General features: G+C 43.4%; 1 protein-coding gene across 2 annotated transcripts in view; it reads left to right on the plus strand.

Moving 5' to 3' along the window:
* LOC124563196 (ras-related protein Rab-37-like) overlaps positions 1–20,998 on the plus strand; it is a 334,349-nt gene that overhangs the window by 238,221 nt on the left and 75,130 nt on the right. For both annotated transcript variants that reach the window (XM_047130964.1, XM_047130965.1), the window contains exon 2: positions 6,548–6,694. In XM_047130964.1, the coding sequence (XP_046986920.1) occupies positions 6,572–6,694 (123 nt within the window). In that variant the 5' untranslated portion in view covers positions 6,548–6,571. The remainder of the gene's footprint in view (positions 1–6,547; positions 6,695–20,998) is intronic.

The raw sequence follows: 20,998 nt of genomic DNA on the forward strand, positions 1-20,998 counted from the left end.
TGCATTTCAAATGACCCCATAAGAAAAAGTTGCAAACCGACAGATCTGGCGAGCGTGTGGGCCAGTGGAGATCGCCGAAATATGACGTGCAGTGCTGAGGAAACATTTCTCGAATAACTGCCATGAATGCATTAGGCGTGTCGACTGTGGCTCCACCTTGTTGGAACCATATTTCTGCAGTGATGGTTCCCAAAGCCTCAAGTTGTGATCCCAACATAAGGTTCAGAAATTATTGTTAGACTAGCGCCACATTCTTACAAAAAAAATTACAATAAATAGCCTAGAAATCAAATATCATGTAGTGAGTCTGGTAAGACAAGAAAGAATCGCAGTTAAAGCATGATACTTACATTTACATCTACATCATAATCCGCAAGTCACCTAATGGTGTGTGGCGGAGGGTACTTTCGGTACCACTATCTGATCCCTACAACCCTGTTCCACTCGTGAATAGTGCTTGGGAACAATGATTGTCGGTAAGCCTCTGCTTTGGCTCTAATTTTTCATATTTTCTCCTCGTGGTCAAAACACGAATTGTATGTGGGGGGGAAGTAATATGTTGTCCGACTCCTCCTGTAAAGTGCTGTCCCGAGATTTCAATAGTAAATCTCTTCGTGATGCACAACGCCTCTCTTTGTAAAGTGTGCCAGTGGAGTTTGTTTAGCATCTCCGTAACGCTCTCTCGCCAGCTAAACCATCCCGTGACGAAACGCGCCACCTCTTCGTTGGATCCTCTCTATCTCCTCTATCAGTCCTACCTCGTAGGATTCGGGAGGACGACGGTTCAATCCCGCGTCCGGCCATCCTGATTTAGGTTTTCCGTGATTTCCCTAAATCACTCCAGGCAAATGCCGGGATGGTTCCTCTGAAAGGGCACGGCCAACTTCCTTCCCAATCCTTCCCTAATCCGATGAGACCGATGACCACGCTGTCTGGTCTCCTTCCCCAAACCAACCAACCAACCTACCTCGTAGGGACGCCAGATGGATAAACAATACTCAAGAATCGGGCGAACAAGCGCCTTATAAGCCACTTCTTTCGTAGATGAGTTACATTTCCTTAAGATTCTTCCGCTGAATCTGAGTCTGGTGTCTGTTTTACCCACTATCTGTTTTACGTGGTCATTCCACCAAAGGTCGCTCTGGATAGTTACTCCTAGATATTTTACTGCAGACGCTGTCCCCAGCTGTTTGTCATCCATAGTGTAGCTGTACAGTAGTGGATTTCTTTTCCTATGTATGCGAAATACGTTACATTTATTTACGTTCAGGATCAACTGCCAGAGCCTCCACCATTCATCAATTCTCTGCAGGTCGTCCTGCAATTTCTTACTATCTTCTGGCGTTGCTACTTTGGTGGCCGGCGGCTGTGGCCGAGCGGTTCTAGGCGCTTCAGTCCGGAACCGCGCTGGTGCTACGGTACCAGGTTCGAACCCTGCTTCTAGCATGGATGTGTGTGATGTCCTTAGGTTAGTTAGGTTTAAGTAGTTCCAGGTCTAGGGGACTGTTGACCTCAGATGTTTAGTCCCATTGCTCTTAGAGCCATTTGAACAATTTTCTGCTACTTTGGTATAGACAACTGGATTATTTGCGAAAAGCCTGAAAGACCATTCGACGTTTTATACTAGATCATTCATATATATTGTAAACAGCAACGGTCCTATCGCACTTCCCTGTTGTACTCCGGATATTACCTTTACATCTGTCGATTTACTTTCGTTAAGAGCAACGTGTTGAGTTCTATCTGCAAGAAAGTCTTGAATCCAATCGCAAGTCTGCTCAGATACTCCGTAAGTTCGTATGTTTTCAATTAAACGGCAATTCGGGACGGTGTCTAACGCCTTACTGAAATCAAAGAACACGGCATCAACCTGAGCGCCATTGTCCACTGCGCTACGCATCTCATGGAGGAACAGAGCGAGCTGAGTTTCGCAGGATCTCTCTTTGTGGAATCCATGTTGCCTTTTATAGAGGAGATACTCATTTTCCAAAAAACCTCACAATTCTTGAGCATGAAACATATTCCATAATTCTACAAAGATCGAAGTCAACGATATAGGTCTATAATTGTGTGGATCCGTCTTACGGCCCTTCTTAAAAACGGGAATGACCTGCAGTAGCTAGGTACCTTTCGTTGCTCAAGCGATCTATGATAAATTACTGCTAGAAGGGGAGCAAGTTCTTTCGCATAATCTTTATAGAATCTTTTAGGTATCTCATCTGGTCCTGACGCCTTTCCACTACTAAGCGATTGTAGCTGCTTTTCATTTCCGCAATCGGTTATCTCAGTATCTGCCATTTCGACGTTCGTACGGCGAATGAAAGGAGGGGCAATGTTACCATCTTCCGCGGTGAAACAGCTTCGGAAGACCGAATTCAGTATTTCGGCCTTCTCTGTTATCTTCCGTTTCGGCGCCGGTGTAGTCAAAAATGGTTCAAATGGCTCTGAGCACTGTGGCACTTAACTTCTGTGGTCATCAGTCCCCTAGAACTTAGAACTACTTAAACCTAACTAACCTAAGGACATCACACACATCCATGCCCGAAGCAGAATTCGAACCTGCGACGTAGCGGTCGCGCGGCTCCAGACTGTAGCACCTAGAACCGCTCGGCCACTCCGGCCGGCCCGGTGTAGTCGCTGAGAGAATGAATAGATGATTTGAAACGTCCCCTTTTGACAAATTATACAAGACTGTGCTTATCCTGATATGAAACGTCCCCTTTGAACAATTATACAATATTTTTAGCGCAACGCAATCTGACTTTCAAAAATCCCTGCAAAAGAATGGCCCTGAGTAACATTAAACTATACCTCTCAGAAATCACTTACCTCACAAAAATCTTCATTACTCGAACTACTGCAGTACAGCGAGCGCCACTACTGCCAGCTAAATAAAAGATTCAAACTACGGAAGGCACTAACTACTGATAGGGATAGTTAGCAAATGAAAGATATTAATAGAGAACAAACAATGTATTTACCTTGATAGTCATAATATATATAGCAGTTCATGACAAATTACAAAACTCCGCCATCTCTCTCCCCACATCCACCACTGCTGGCGGCTCACCTCCAACTGCGCAACGCTACGCGCTGTTCACATCCAGCTGCCGCTGCCCAACACTACAATGGCAGACAACAATGCAAACTACCCACAGACTGCACACAGCACAGCCAGTGATTTTTCATATAGAGCGCTACGTGGCGTTACTAATAAGAAAACATAAACAGCCTACTTACATAAGATTTTGACCCACTTACTGATTTTACATATGACCAAAATCTCTTAGTGTTTTTACTCAGGTCGGTTGACAATGTGTTACTTTCAAAATCACTGAACGCTTCTCTCATTGCTCTCCTTACGCTCATTTTCGCTTCGTTCGACTTTTGTTGGTCAGCTATGTTCTTCATGCTCTTGAATCTCAGACGAAGTGCTCTTTGTTTACCTAGCGCTTTTCAAACAGGGCTATCAAACCATGGTGGATCTTGTCCATCCCTCAAAACCTTACTCTGAACATACTTGTCTAGAGTATACTGAACGATGCCTGAGAATTTCTTTCATTTGTTCTCCACGGCTTCGTCCTCATCACCGAATATTTGATGCTGACTTCTGAGATATTCTGAAATTTGTATCCCGTCACCCTTTCTGGGCAAATTTATCTTCCTACCATTGTTAATATACCTTGTAGGACCCGTTTCATAGATGCTGTCACAGCCTTATGATCACTGGTACCTTCCTCTACGTTAGCTATTTCGATAAGTTCAGGTGTGTTTGTTGCCAGGAGGCCCAAGACGTTACCGTGACGAGATGGTTCTCTATCTATCTGCTCAAGGTAATTTTCGGACAAGACATCCAGAACAATTCCACACGAATCCCTGTCTCTGGCACCAGCTTTGATGGCATAAGACTCCCACTCTGTACCTGGCAAATTGAATTCACCCACTGTTACAACGGCATGAACAGGAAAATTACTAATGATATTCTGCAGGCTCTGTCTGAAGCGCTCTACAACTACAGATCCTGACCCAGGTGGTCTATAGAAGCATCCGATCACCATTTTTGACCGTTCTTTGATACTCAATTTCACCCAGATTAATTCACATTCAGAATCCGCGGTAACATCACTAGATTTTATCGAATTTTTTACTGCAATAAACACGCCGCCACCATTGGCGACTAACCTATCCTTACGATAAACGTTCCAATCTTAACTTAGGCATTCATTGTCATTTACCTCTGGTTTCCACCAACTTTCTGTTCCCAATACTATCTGTGCTTTATAACCTTCAGTAAGCGATACTAATTATGGGAACTTTCCTTGATGCTCCTGCAGTTTAATAAAATCATATTAATCTTTTCTGTCTCTACTCTGCGAGGACCAAGATTCTCTGAGGTCAGTGTGGCTTATTTATCAGACAAGTCGTCTTTGATCCCAAGGGAGGGGTTCTCTAACGTAAAAAAGCGCCCATTCGCACGCCACTTGTGCTCCGTTACCGTAGTAGCCGCTTCCTGCGTGCAGCGCACGCCCGACCAATTAAGGGGAACCCTAAAATTCTGCCCCGACTGCGGAGGTCGAGAAATCCGCATCCGATACCGTCGCAGAGTCGTCTGAGCCTTTGGTTTAGACCTTCCACTCTGCTCCAAACCAGAGGACCACGATCAACCCTGGGTACGATGCTACAAACAGACAGCTTTGCCTGCATCCCGCGTGCGTTGCTATTTGCCTTCACCAAATCAACCAGCCCCCGAAAGGAGCCGAGGATGGCCTCAGAATCCAAGCGGCAGGAGCAATTCGTACCGACATGTGCCACTACATGCAGCCGATGGCACCCAGTGCACTCGATAGCCGCCGGTAGGGCCTCCTCCACATCACGGATGAGACCTTCCGGCAAACATACCGAATGCACACGGGAATTGTTTCTGGCCTTATCTTCTATCTCCCTGAGGGATTCCGTCACCCGCCTAACAATGGAGCTCCCAATGACAAGCATCCACCCTATCGACTGCTGCCCCAACAGGAGATGCAACCCGTGCTGGCTCAGAGTTATCATCAACAGTGGGTAGCACTTCGTACCTGTTGCTAAGGCGCAGGGAGCTGTCATTTACTTGGACGGAGTTTTGCCTCAAAACCTTGCTATAAATAGGTGCAAGTCATACTGTACTATGTTCGACTGAGCGTATGTAAGTATTGCGGTGCAACATAAAAAAATATATGGATATGTAAGACACGTCAGTTTTCACATAAAGAAGAGTACTTGATAAGAGTACGTGACCAAACACAACAAAAACCTGTAGTAGCTGTTAATGAAGGACAGCCACTCGTCAATGATTTGGAGCCGGCCGCAGTGGTCTCGCGGTTCTAGGCGCTCAGTCCGGAACAGCGCGACCGCTACGGTCGCAGGTTCGAATCCTGCCTCGGGCATGGATGTGTGTGATGTCCTTAGGTTAGTTAGGTTTAAGTAGTTCTAAGTTCTAGGGGACTGATGACCACAGATGTTAAGTCCCATAGTGCTCAGAGCCATTTGAACCATTTTTTGAATGATTTGGAATTTTTATTTTTTATTTTTGAATTCAGATGCTCTTCTTGTCATTACTAATCGCCAGATACTAACTGTGGAATCATGAAAAATCTTTCTACGTGTCATGGTAATTTCACTGTATGTTTAACATGCAACTGTGGTGTACTTGATGAACCAGTCCATCATTTGTTTAGATGAGTGCGTAAAATTGCCTAGGAATTGCATGTGAACGATCCACTCTCAGACCATTGGCCATTACTCTAGTGTTTTTACTTCTGGCTCATTTCTATTTTTTGCAGTCTAGTAACCTGTACATTAAGTTACTTGGACAGATCCTCAGTCTGGCGCGGTTCCTCACTTTTCATCCAGCTGATCATCTGGTATTTAGGAAGGTTAGTTGATTTGGGGGAGGGGACCAAATAGCGAGGTCATGGGTCCCATCGGACTGGGGAAGGATTGGGAAGGATGTCGATCGTGTCCTTTCAAAGAAACCATCCTGGCACTTGTCTGGAGTGATTCAAGGAAGTCACAGAAAACCTAAATCAGGATGGCCGGATGCGGGTTTGAATGGTCGTCCTCCCGAATGAGAGTCCAGTCTGATAACCACTGTGCCACCTCGCTCGGTATTTAGGAAGGTGGTGGAGTCCCCAATAATATCAAATGGTTCAAATGGCTCTGAGCACTATGGGAATTAACTTCTGAGGTCATCAGTCCCCTAGAACTTAGAACTACTTAAACCTAACTAACCTAAGGACATCACACACATCCATGCCCGAGGCAGGATTCGAACCTGCGACCCTAGCGGCCATGCGGTTCCAAACTGAAGCGCCTAGAACCACACGGTCACAGCAGCCAGCCCCAATAATATCTTTCTGTCCCAATCTACAACTTCAGGTGTCGTGAAACTGTAGTATTGGACTGATATTTGATTAAAATGTGGGCTGTTGTGGTAAGTATTCGTCTTACTCGAGCAGTTTTCCTTCCACGCTCTTATACATTGTTGATCTGAGGGTGCCGGCCTTTCCAGACCGCCATGCCGCCTTAGGCCACCATGTCAGAGCGACAAGTGCGTCACGTGGTGGTGACTCGCCGCAACTCGTCCAGCGGCCCGCCGTCAGCGCTGCCGCGCCCGCCACGGCCGGTTGAGGAACCACAGTTCGATCTTGTCTGCAAGGTAAGCTACCGTCAGTCTTTCTTCTCTGTCTTTATTTTGATTCCCATTCGCCATTCCTCCCGTGTGTCGACTTGGCTCTTTATTTATCATACATAAAAAATATTGCTTTTTCTTGATATAGAAAGCATAAGCTGTCAAACTCTATAAATTCATCTCTCTTGTTGTATCTGCAGTCACATCTTGGTCTGTAAAGTCAACATTTTCTGACCCCTTTATCCTCATTAAACGATTTAAAAACTGTTCGAAAATTATTTTTAATGTCAACTGGATTCAGAAAATGTACAGCTATGTTAAGAAAGAATCTGAAAGGGAGTGGGACAATTAATTGTCTTAAGTTTAGCAAAAGTTGGTCAACTTAACTTGTTTATCGACGATAACTGTAGATTCTTCTCACTCCTGTTTGGGAAACGTACTCTTAGTGGACGATTCCTCGCTGCAATGGGTATAAGAGAAATGTCCGAGTTTTCTATTTCCATACATTAAGAAAATAACAAGTCGCAAGGATTGTATGTTGTCTTCAAAATACATTTATTCCATATCTGATTATTATCGTAATGCACTTCCAACATGCCGGTCCCTCAACATTTTAATACAGTCTTTCCAGTTCAGTCCACAACTAACGACTTGCAACCAACAGGAGCAACTGACTCACGCCTAAACATTACACATAATGCAAGTTGACAAGCGCAGAGATACAATAATTTTAGTCCAACCATATGTGTGTACGATCGACATAATCGAAGAGTTACATTTCATTAATATTTGATGTAGAAAAACATATCTATTAACGAATCTTTCAGATGTTCAAATGTGTGTGAATTCCGAAAGGACCAAACTGCTGATGTCATCGGTCCCTAGACTTACACACTACTTAAACTAACTTACACACACATCCTTGCCCGAGGGAGGTCTCAAACCTGCGGCGGGAGGGGCCGCGCAATCCGTGACATGACGCCTTAAACGGTGCGACCACTCCGCGCGGCAACGAATCTTTCAGAATAATTGTAAAAACAATAAATATGATCATACATCGAATTTTAAGTAGTCATGACTTAAAATATACATCGAAAATACAAAAATCACAATGTTTTGCCCAGAATAATTAATCTTATGTAAGTTTCTTGCTTTATTTATGTTTGTAAAATGGATGATCATTTTGGCTGTAACATTAAAATTATTGGAAACGCAGTATTACAATTTCGATCTCATTGGAATGTGTTGAGAACTAATTTGTATCGGCTTCTCCAATACGCGAGGAAAAAACGGATGTACACTGACTAGTTCCATTAAGATCTCTACTACTTGTTGTGGCTCAATTCCGCCTATAATATTCGACACATATAACCCCTTGATCCACATCAAACATCATTATCCTCCCTCTCAATCACTCCTATTATTAGATAAGGAAGTATTTTCCCCTTTTTTTCACAGATTGTTGATTCCTACCTTCCAACCCAGGTACTACATTTACTGTGTCGACTGATTTCTGCCACAAATTTGGCCTGGAGGTAACTTGGCTGGAAGACATTCACTGGTGTCCAAAATTAAAGCAACGAACTGCAATTTCCCCGTCCTGTGTCTAATTCCAGAGGTAGTCATACAGACTGTCACCAGATGTCCGTACCATAGCGTTCTGCACGGAAGATGGTGCTCCAGTCAATGGACAACCACGCTAGCGATGACGTCAGGACACCTATCAGACGAGGTAGTGTTTGCCAGGTAGTCCCACATCCACCATCGCTGTAGATACAGTCACAGACGGTGCAGTATCGTGCAGAGAAGACGCCTACAAGGCTCTCTGCGGTGGAGAGCCATAGAAGGAATGGAAGCAGAACAGTCGCGAACTGATGTTGTGCGATGGCTTAATGTGAATCGCTCTGTTCCAGAATGAGATTTTCTCTCTGCAGCGGAGTGTGCGCTGATATGAAACTTCCTGGCAGATTAAAACTGTGTGCCGCACCGAGACTCAAACACGTGACCTTTGCCTTTCGCGGGCAAGTGCTCTTCCAACTGAGCTACCCAAGCACGACTCACGCCCCATCCTCACAGCCCTACTTCTGCCAGTACCTCGTGTCCTACCTTCCAATCCCAGCGAAAGGCAAAGGTCCCGAGTTCGAGTCTCGATCGGGCACACAGTTTTAATCTGCCAGGAAGTTTCAATCGTTCTGTTGTTTCTCGGACGTGGCGACAGCTATTAGAGACAGAAACTGTATCCCGAAGACCAGGTCAGGGCCCGACACCCATGACACCAGAAAGGGAGGACCGTAATTTGGCTGTAGGGGCACCACGGTACCGCCTTGGTACTGCACGGCACCTGGCATCTCACCTCGCGGCATGCACTGGATGTGTTTTATCGAGGCAGAGGTTGTACAGAAGGCTTCAGCAGAGTGGCCTTTATTGTCGGAGACTATGTGTATGTCTACCTCTGACGTGTCTTCCCAGAAGGAAACGTCTAGAGAGGAATCATCAACATGCCAGTTGGACTGTCGAACAATAGGCCAATGTTATTTTCACGGGTGAGTCCCAGTACGATCTGGAGAGTGATTCCCGAGAGATTTGCGTGTGGAGGGAACGTGGAACACGACTTCTGGACCAAAACACTGTGGAAAGAGACCGATATCGAGGAGCATCCCTAATTGTGTGGGCAGGGAGTATGTTGACCACTCTCATACCTGTTCATGAAATTGTACGGGTGAACCTGGAAGGTTCAACTGCTGTCAGGTTTTGTGATGAGATATTGGGACCTCATGTACGGTTGTTGCGAGATGCTGTGAGCCTAGACTTGATGGACGATAATGCTCGGCCTCATAGAGTTCGGATGATTGACGTTTTCTTGGAAACAGAAGATACTGCACGCATGGCGTGGCCTGCTCGCTCTCACAATTTGAATACCATAGAGCATGTGGGGGATGCACTAGGGAGACGTGCTGCATCACATAAGCATTGACCAACCACTTTCCAAGACTTCGGAGCAGCTGTGCAGGAAGAATGGGTGTTATTGCCTCAACCATGAGATTGATGGCATCATTCGCTGCATGCCCCATCGTTGTCTGGCTTGTATTGCAGCCAGAGGCGGTAACATCCTATACTGAGCTCATTAGCAAGTTGGCAGAATGTGTGTGCAAATCTGTTAAGTTGAAAAAACGAAGAAAGTTTTTGTCTACCTTTATGCACATTGCAACTGTTTGCGTTCTGTATTCTTTACATTGTTTCTATTTTACTACATGTGTTTGTACTGTTCTGCGGCAAAAGAAACGCAGGCTTGCAAAATTTCCGTTTGTTGCTTTAATTTCGGACACCAGTGCAGTTAATACTATTCTTGTTCCTCCGCCAAAGAAATATAACACTAAAGAATGTGAAGATTAAAGGGAGTAATTTCGTTTTCCATATTTTAAAGTTCATGTGCAATCTTCCACTCAGAATATTACGAAGAAAAGTTGAAGAAAACATGGCAGAGGATCAGGAAAGGAATAGGTACTCGTGATACTAACGAATCTAACTGGGAATAGGCGTTTGACAGTGTGTACTAGAGTGTCCTCGAGTAGACGTTGAAAAATGTGGTTCTTCAGCTTCTCCTGGCGTAATTCATGACGAAAAAGTTCACTTGTGAACGGCCTGATGTCGCATTCCAGTGGGAATAATATTTCGGCAAGTGACCCAATTGCCGTCATTAGGTATACTGGTGAACTGCGGCACTTTCATCTATTCCCTCCCTCCGACCTCCGCTGCGTGCGTGGGCCGCGACTGGGAGTGGACGAGCGACCAGCATTTCATCCCCACCCCTCCCCCCTCCTTCCTATCCTTCTTACCATTCAGTCCATCACGCCGACCCGCCGAGCTGTCTGCGGTTCACGCCGAGGTCTCGTGCTGGCGGTGTTTCCGCTGTCGCTACGCCTGCCTCCGACGTCAGTTTGTTGTGGGAGCAACTGCGGAGATGACACCACCACGCGTATCGCACAACAAATTGATGCCGAGGACAGACGGTGCAACAGCAGAGACGCAGCCAGCATGTGTCCCATGGCACTAACCGTGGACCGAGTGACGAGTCGGCAGCAGGAGGGAGGGAGGAGATGATGGACGTGCGTCCGCTCCTGTCTGCGGATCGAGCACGATGGGGCAGGTCGGAGGGAGGGGGACGAGATACAAGTGCCGAGCTAGCTCCTAGGCATTCAGTTCATAAGCGCCTGGTCGCTTGCCGAAATATTGTGCCCGTTGGACACTGAAATTCGACCATTTACCTGCGAATTTCTTAATGTCCATGAAAGATGGTTGGTTAAAATGGCTCTGAGCACTATGGGACTTAACATCTATGGTCATCAGTCCCCTAGAACTTAGAACTACTTAAACCTAACTAACCTAAGGACATCACACAACACCCAGTCATCACGAGGCAGAGAAAATCCCTGACCCCGCCGGGAATCGAACGCGGGAACCCGGGCGCGGGAAGCGAGAACGCTACGGCACGACCACGAGCTGCGGACTAAAAGATGGTAATGTGGACTGAGCGAACAGAAAATCTTAGAGAAACTCCACACAAGACAGAAACTTGTATCTAGGATTGGCAGTGAGGAAACGGATGAGGCAGATATTGTGAGAATTATTAAACAAGGGTTTTCTTTACCAACAGCACTTTTCAGAATTTATCCTTAGAAACTGACATACAAAGCGTCAGTAAAAGCAAGAGGAATAATAATCGGAGAAAAGAGGATAACGACAATGAAGTATGGTGATGATTAGGCAGTTTTGGCTGAATCGGGGAAAAAACTACAATTTAGGATGGAGAGGATTTTAGAAGTGAGAAAAGAGCACAGACTAAGGATAAATGTAGGAAAGACCAAAGTGGTGTAAATCAACAGACCGTCCGTCAAAATATCACTTTGAAACGAGCCGTCAAAAATATTACTGGAAGAAAAGACTTTGAAACAAGTAAGATCTTTTAGGTACTGGAAGTTTGGTGACATTAACTGGAAGACGTCTGGAGTAAGTGAGAAGTAGAATATCTATGAATAAAAAAGAGTTTTTCGGGAGATGAAACATCTGTTTACATTATAAAGAATTCCGTTCGAATTGAGAGAGAGGTACGCCAAGAGTTTTGTTTAGAGTGTAGTGCATGGCAGCGAATCGTGCACAGTCAGAAGGAAAAAAGGAATTTATACGGATAGTTTTGTAACGGAATTGTGCAGTAAAATACTAAAAGTGAAATAGACTGACAGAATGATGGATGAAGAGGTCCTTCTTAGATCAGATGAGGAAAAAGAGCTAATAGAAACCATCTTGACAGGGACACATGTGGGATCTAATTGTCTGCTATTCCCGGAAATATTCCTGGGAAGAGAGTTAGAAAAGGACTTGGGTGACATTACAAATGGACGAAGTTACCTGCAGAAGAGGCACAGGACAAAGGAAAATGTAGAGCATCCAGCAGACAGCTATATCAAAGACGAATAACAAATGGCATGTACAATACCTTCATTTCTACTTTGATCATCGATACACAGCGTCAGTCTCATCATTATATTATGTTCTTCACAAAGTTAACACATGGCAGCACCCACATCATATTTTTTTATTCTCACAACATTAAGGTTGATTCCTTCCGTATTTACCAATGACTTTTTATTTAAAACCTTATATTACGCTTTATCTTGATTTTAATAGCTAGTGATTATCTCTGACAAGCTGGACATTTCTCTAGAATTGAAATAAAAACGGTAAAAATCATTGAAATGTCTGTGGCAGGTTATGTTTGTAATATACCTGCAGAAATTTATTTTGAATTAAGTAGATTAATACAAGAACGTAATACAAAATTATGGTTAACTAGATTTGGAGAGTTATAGCCGATGATTCGATTTTAACGGTCCGATAAAGCATATCTGTAAATTCTTCTGATTCTATATTTCGTTACATACTTGTCTCAACCGCAATATAAAAAAGCAGTTAATGAGCAGTTTCACTGCTTCAGTTCTTCAAAGACAATCTTCAGATCTATGAAGAGTAGACATACACAGTTAACAGTAAAGGATATTACGCTGGTGAAAGCCCCAGGGGAAAAATTGAAAACATTTAAAAATTAAGACAGAATAACGGACAATCACATGAAGTAACATTTAGATATTATTTTACAATAATAAGTGAGCATCACAGTTTTGAAAGACGAAACCAAATTAATACATTGCTTTTGCTGAGGCTGACAATGATAAGTGGGTGGTTGACTGCGTTACTTTTCATTATTCTAGACAGTGTACGACAGTGTACGTCTAGACAGTGTACGTCTATAAACAAAATCAGAAATCTTTCGAAGAGAATCCCTGCTGTTTTTTTCCGATTCTTGCTCAGATTGTTTAGGAGTAAAATTTCGCTCCTCCGTTCAGTAAGATTATCCCGCGATAGTTGTTTTGATCTGTCCTGTTTCCTTTTTTCATCTGATCCATTCTCCTTGTCACTGTTTTCCATAAGCTCCTTCCTTTGCCGATTCTGTGAACTTCCTCATTCAGTCCAACTAATTTTCAACATTCTTCTGCAGCATCAGATCTCAAACGCTTCTATTCTCTTCTGTTCTGGCTTTCCAACTATCCATGATTCACTACCGTACAATACTGTACATCCTCAAAATTTTCGTTCTCAAATTAAGGTCAATTTTTTTTTACTAGTAGACTTCTTTTGACTAGGAATGCCTTGTTTGCCTGTGTTAGTTTGCTTTTTATGCTCTCCTAGTCACATCCGTCACGGGTTATTTTGCTTCCAACGTAGCAGAATTCATTAATTTGATCTGCAGCGTGAGCATCATCTTTCATGTTAAGTTTCTCGCTATTCTCATTTCCTCTGCTTCTCATTACTTTGATCTTTTTCGGTATACTCGCAATTCATTTTCTTTGCTCGTTAGAATGTTCGTTCTATCCTGCAGATCTAGTAATTCTTCTTCACTTTCACTGAGAACAGCAATATTATTAATGAATCATATCGTCGATATCCTCTCACGCAGAATTTTTATCCCACTCCTGAACTTTTCTTTTGTTTCCTGCATTGCTTCTTCGATGTGCAGACCGAACAGTAGGGGCGACAGACTGCATCCCCCTCTTACCCCCTTGATGTACAGACCGAACAGTAGGGGCGAAAGCCTGCATCCCGTCTTACCCCCTTTTTAATCCGAGTACTTCGTTCTTGGGTTTTCACTCTTATTGTTCATTTTCGGTTCTTGTACATATTTTATATTGCTCGTCTTTTCCCACAGTCTACGCCTTCGAACATCTTATATCATCTTACTGTTTCCAATTATTTTTTCAGGTCGACAAATCCTATGAAAGTGTCTCGATTTTTCTTGGGTCTTGCTTGCATCGCCAAGCGCAAAGTCAGAACTGCCTCTATCGTGCTCTTACCCCTTCTCTAAAGCCAAACGGACCGTCTTCTAACAGTTCCTCAATTTTTTTTCCAATTTTCTGTATATTATTGTTGTCACCAATGTGAGCGCACGAGTTGCTAAGCGAATGTACGATAGATCTCGCAGTTATCTGCCCTTTCTATCTTCAGAATTGCATGGAAGATACTTTTCTGAAAGTCTTATGGTATGTCGCCAGTCTCGTACATTCTGCACACCAGCGTGAACAGTCATTCGGTTGCCGCTTCCAGCAATTATTTTAGAAATTCCGACGAAATCTTATCTACCCCTTTTGCCTCATTAAATCTGAAGTCTCCCAAAGCTCTTATAAATTCTTACTCTAGTGCTGGATCCCTATTTCTTCCTTATCGACACCAACGCCTTCTTCTATCACATTGTCAGACAAGCTCTCCCCATCATAGAAATCTTCTGTGTACTCTTTCCAACTATCCGCTCTCTCCTCTGAGTTTAACAGTCGAATCCTCATTGCACTCTTAATGTTGCCGCTCTTGATTTTAATTTCACCGAAGATGGTTTTCCCTTTCATATGTGCTGAATCAGGCCTACCGACGATCATTTCTTACTCTATACCTTCACAATTTTCTTCAACTGCACTGCGTACTGTCATATTCCTTATGGAGCATCCACATATATAGCGAACTTCAAACACATCTCGTCGTTAGTCAGTAATTCAGTGTCCCTTGTCCTTTTACAGTGATTCTGCGTACGAGTCTGTTAAATTTCAGTCTACTCTTCTTCATTACTAAATTGTGATCAGAGTATATATGTTCCTGGGTACACCTTACAATCCAGTTTCTGTATTCGGAATCTCCGTCTGATCATGATGTAATACAGTTGGAATCTTCCAGTATGTCCAGGCCTTTTCCAAGTGTAACTCAACCTCTTGTGGTTCTCGAACAGTGTATTTGCTATCATTAACTGAAATCTGTTGCAGAATTCAAATATTCTCCCTTTCGTCTCCTTCGTACTACCGAGCCTATATTCTCCCTTAACCTTTTCTTCTATTCCTTTCTTTATAACCGCATTTCAGTTCTTCGTGATTATTAGATTTTCATCTCCCTTTATGTACTGAATTACCCGTTCAATATCCTCGTATACTTTATCTCTCTCTTCACGTTCTTCTTGCGATGTTGGCATGTATACCTGAACTACTGTTGTCGGCGTTTATTTGCTGAATCTGTTAAGAACAACACTGTCACTGAACTGTTCATAGTAACTCACTCTCTGCCCTACCACACTAATCGTAACGGATCCTACTCACGTTACACCATTTTCTACTACTGTTGATATTACCCTATATTCGTCTGGCCGAAAATCCTTATCTTCTCTCCGATTCAGGTCATTGATGGCCACTGCATCTAGACTAAGTGTAATGTGCGTACTGTAAGACCTTCGATACACACACCATCAGATTATTTGACTTGTCGCTCTAACGAAGTAGGCGAGTGTCAGCAATATGTCTCGTGGTCTTATCGTGGCGTGTTTATCTTCTGCCGTTAGGTCAGACGATAGAAATGCCACTTGCACGCTTAGAGTAGCGGATTGACGGTGACCAACTTTAAACAGAACTTGATTAATTTTCTCACACATTTATTAAAATAATAAAAAATATAGAAATTACGTAACTTGATTCTGGATGCTGTTTACAATAGACAGTCTGAAGTTCCTTTGGTCTTGGTACGTAATCTTATTCTCACATATCTCTGATACTTGACAAAGTGTCTATTCATTTATCTTCATGGCTATGTACAGGAATATGGTAATCTTATTAGGCGCAGACTGAAACTTGACTATAGACTAATGCAGACTGATGCAGACTGAGTAATCGGAGGTCTGTACACTCGTTATAATACCTCGAACGTTCAGGTATCACTGCGCGAGTGTGATCCGCGAGGAGAAAAGGTTCTACGTTAGCAGCAATCTCGTAGTGTGGAGACAGACGAGCGCTGCGCCTGCGCTGTTGTGCTTAGCGGGGCGCGCTCTAGTTGGCAAGTTGTGTACGCTCTGACTACGCGGAACTATGTACACAACACTAAGTTTTTGCATTTCCCTTTTCAGATTTTCTAGCTGTCCTACGTCGTTCAAACTTCTCTGGTTCGACGGGACGTTAGACACTAGTCTTCGTTCCTTCCCTTTCTACTGAGCGCGATGTGTATGGACATGTAAACTTTCCTAACTCTCGTAGTATGCTCAATATTGATTGTTGCCAATTTAGAGTTGTCAGTTGCTTACATTCTTAGCTCACAATCTGCCATTTGATAGAACATGCACATAGTGCTCGAATTTTTTGTTATTGAGATCATCGCCCCCTCGGAATAGTTTCATGCAGTTATTCATTCATGTTACTCGACACCTATCCTCTTCATATCTAAGTCAGATCAGTTTAGGCTCTGGAGAAATGTAGGAACTCGCGAGGCAATACTGACGCCACAACTTACCTTAGAATAAACGTCGAAGAATGTTTATAACATTTGTAGACTTAGAATAAGATTTGGCTTCGTTGACTTCAATACACTCTTTGAAATCCTGAAGATACTGAGGATAAAATACACGGAGCAAAAGTTTATCCATATCTCGTATACATGAGAGACTTCAATTACGAGTCGGAAAACATGAGAGGGAAGCAGAAGCTGAGGACGGCTGAGACAGTGTAGTAGCCAGTATCGGCTATAATTCAATCTGCACAATGATCAAGTAATAAAAGCAGCTAAGGAGAACGATAATAAGCCAATTAGAGTTCAAGAGAACAAATAAAATCTTTGACCTTTGCCGATGACGTTGTAACTCCGTGCAAGACAGTAAAGCACTTGGAATATCAGTTGAACAGAACGGACACTGTCTTGAAATGAGGCTATAAGATGAATATAAATAAAAGTAAAACAAGTCTATGGAATATAGCCAAATTGAATCAGGCGACGCTGAGGAAATCAAATTAGAAAATGAGACGAATTTTGCAACTTAGGCAGCAAAATACACTACTGACCATTAAAATTGCTACACCACGAAGATGATGTGCTACAGACGCGAAATTTAACCGACAGGAAGAAGATGCTGTAATATGCAAATGATTAGCTTTTCAGAGCATTCACACAAGGTTGGCGCCGGTGGCGACACCTACAACGTGAAGACATGAGGAAAGTTTCCAACCGATTTCTCATACATAAACAGCAGTTGACCGGCGTTGCCAGGTAAACGTTGTTGTGATGCCTCGTGTAAGGAGGAGAAATGCGTACCATCACGTTTCTGACTTTGATAAAGGTCGGATTGTAGCCTATCGCGATTGCGGTTTATCGTATCGCGACATTGCTTCTCGCGTAGGTCGAGATCCAATGACTGTTAGCAGAATATGGAATCGGTGGGTTCAGGAGGGTAATACGGAACGCCGTGCTGGATCCAAACGGCCTCGTATCACTAGCAATCGAGATGACAGGCATCTTACCCGCATGGCTGTAACGGTTCGTGCAGCCACATCTCGATCCCTGAGTCAACAGATGGGGACGTTTGCAAGACAACAACCATCCTCATGAACAGTTCGAGGACGTTTGCAGCAGCTTGGACTATCAGCTCGGAGACCATGGCTGTGGTTACCCCTGACGCTGCATCACAGACAGGAGCGTCTGCGACGGTGTACTCAACGATGAACCTGGGTGCGCGAATGGCAAAGCGTCATTTTTTGGATGAATCCAGGTACAGTTTACAGCATCATGATGGTCGCATCCGCGTTTGGCGACATCGCGGTGAACGCACATTCGAAGCGGGCATTCGTCATCGCCATACTTGCGTATCACCCGGCCTGATGCTATGGGGTGCCATTGGTTACACGTCTCGGTCTCCTCTTGTTCCCTTTGACGGCACTTTGAACAGTGGACATTACATTTCAGATGTGTTACGACCCGTGGCTCTTCCCTTCATTCGATCCCTGCGAAACCCTACTTTTCAGCAGGATAATGCACGACCGCAAGTTGCGGGTCCTGTACGGGCCTTTCTGGATACAGAAAATGTTCGACTGCTGCCCTGGCCATCACATTCTCCAGATCTCTCACCAATTGAAAACGTCTGGTCAATTGTGGCCGAGCAACTGGCTCGTCACAATACGCCAGTCACTACTCTTGATGAACTGTGGTATCGTGTTGAAGCTGCATGGGCAGCTGTACCTGTACACGCCATCCAAGCTCTGTTTGACTCAATGCCCTTTATTACGGCCAGAGGTGGTTGTTCTGGGTACTGATCTATGCACCCAAATTGCGTGAAAATGTAATCACATGTCAATTCTAGTATAATATATATTTCTCCAATGAATACCCGTTTATCATCTGCATTTCTTCTTGATGGAGCAAGTTTAATGGCCAGTAGTGTAACTGATTTGGCCGTACTAAAGAAGACATAAAATGCAGACTGGGACTGCAAGAAAAGTATTTCTGAAATATAGAGACGTGTTAACATCGAATATAAATTTAAAGATTTGGACGTATGTTCTTTTGTGATTATGTTTTTCTAGGGTATAGACTTGTAAGTAAGTGGAACGTGGACAGCAAACATTTCAGGTAGAAAAAGAACAGAAGCGTCTGAAGACTACAGTAAGCAGGTTCAAGTAGATGTGGAATCCATCACATCAGTCCTCTGACAAGATCGCAACAACGGACCACATCTCTCCTTTTCTCCTTTCACCACCCGTTCAATCACAATTTGGATTTTCGTATTCTGTTCTTTTTACAGAAAACTCTTTTACTTTTGTGCAGTATTTCCTGCTATTTCTTTTCTCCATCTTTCTTCTTTATACATCTTACTTACGATGTATAAAAAATTTCAACTCTTGAAGAATTTTCAGATTTGGAAGACACCTGAAATTTCAGGACCAGGCGGAAACAAACCGCTACGGAGTAGTGTGGTTGAGGCAGCGCTGTAATTACCAGGTGGTACACGTCGCTAGCTCGTGGCTATAATAAACGGGTGGCCACTAACCTTACCTTCGGGAGCTACAAACTTATGGAACTGATTCTAAGACAACTGCATTGTTTAAAGACTAATCAAACTAATGTCGTACAGCATTGTGGGTGGGATATCCCACGGGTAGGGTTCAGCCGCCTTAATGGCTCTAATGAACATTAATAAAAAAGCGTTTATTTTGTGCCAAAGCTTACATCATTCAACTACCTTTCTTTACACAACAAAAATGAAGAAGCTGGTTTCGTTATGTTCTTTTTCGAGTGTTCATTTTAGTTGTTAGCTTTTTGAACTCCGTTGGTAACTGTTTCCCAGTAGCTTCAAATCTACAGTTGGAGAGAGCAAAACGCACAAGTTCTCTTGGAAGTTCTCCCCGTTACTTAAAATCCTCTTTAAGTTTTGCTCCATAGATTTTATAAAAGATATTTTGCTGTCAATCCTCCACAAGCTGCTAAAATGTTTATTATTCACAAATTAGTTTCGGCATTAGAGTCTGCCAGAGGATGGCTTAAATGTCGAAGTAGTTGAATAATACAAAAATTTTCGCTGCTTGTGGTGGATGTACAACAAAATGTTCTTCAGTTATTACAGATCTATATTTAGATTGAAATAGATTAAACATCAAGTACAGTGATTCACACGCAGAAGTGGTCCCAAAATTCAGATCAGTCTCTTGTCACGGTCTTTTGTTGGTTGGCACTTTCGTTTTGGACACTTCTTTGCAAATTCAACAGTTGAAGAACTGTTTCTCTCCAGTGCTTTGTCATTCGTCCTCATGCATTCGAATACCTCTAAATCTAGCCACACGGTCTGGGGATCCTTGTCACAGTTTGCGCGGTTCCCCTCGTCGGAGGTTCGAGTCCTCCGCGGGCATGGGTGTGTGTGTTGTCCTTAGCGTAAGTTAGTTTAAGTTATATTAAGTAATGACCTCAGCAGTTTGCTCCCACAGAACTTACCACAAATTTCCAAATTTTTTTTCTAAATCTATAGTTAATGAAACCATTATAATGGTAGTGAACTTCGTAAGCCATTCAGCACAAAAAGATAAAATCATTATAATTAGTAGTGAACTCTGAAAATCATCCACCACAAAATGAATATCCAGGAGTGAATATGAACATTTAAGTGTCTTCAGATTACTAAGTTGGTCACCAAATTCTTTGGTGAAGTCAGACATTTGACATATATCATCACCTGTTTCTTCCTGAACTCTAGAATGGGTTTCAGTAATGTTCTTGAGACATTTGAAATGAGCGAATGTTTTAGACTGAAGGAATATGACATAGACTCCATTTTGTTATGAAAGCTAAACACACTGTACTATGTCAGAAATTACTTTTCCACGCCCTTGTAATGATACACTGATGCGCTAAACATGATGACCACTGCTCACGACAGACCGAAAGCCGTCTGGTGGCGTTGCATCCACCTGTCACTGCAAGGAAAGTATATCGGCGCAGCAGAGACGTATGAGGAAAGATTCTAGCGACGACACGGGCCGCAAATGCGGAATACCCTGATATTAGCAACTTTAAGGCAGATTCTCATGGCCCCGTCGCCCATCAATGACCACCCCAGAAACGGCAAAGCAGATCTGCTGTTCGCATCCTACAGACGTGCTCACCTATGGAAAATGATTGACGGACGGTGAAACAAGAAGTACGCGACAAGGTGTTGAAACATCCGCGTCTCTCACACAACGTGGAGATATGAAGATGGCATCTGTTCTTTCGGACATGTCCGAAAGAACAGATGCCATTGGTGACCGTGCAGCTCTCTAGAATGAAATTACAATTACATCAATACCATTAGCTTCTGACAGGCGTTGATATTCACCAACGGGGACAGTTGAAAATGTGCGCCCAGACCGGGGCTCGAACCCGGATCTCCTGTTGACATGGCAGACGCTCTATCCATCTGAGCCACCGAGGGCATAGAGGATAGTGCGACTGCAGGGATTT

The sequence above is a fragment of the Schistocerca americana genome, chromosome 1, assembly GCF_021461395.2.
Source record: "Schistocerca americana isolate TAMUIC-IGC-003095 chromosome 1, iqSchAmer2.1, whole genome shotgun sequence".
Lineage (NCBI taxonomy): Eukaryota > Metazoa > Arthropoda > Insecta > Orthoptera > Acrididae > Schistocerca > Schistocerca americana.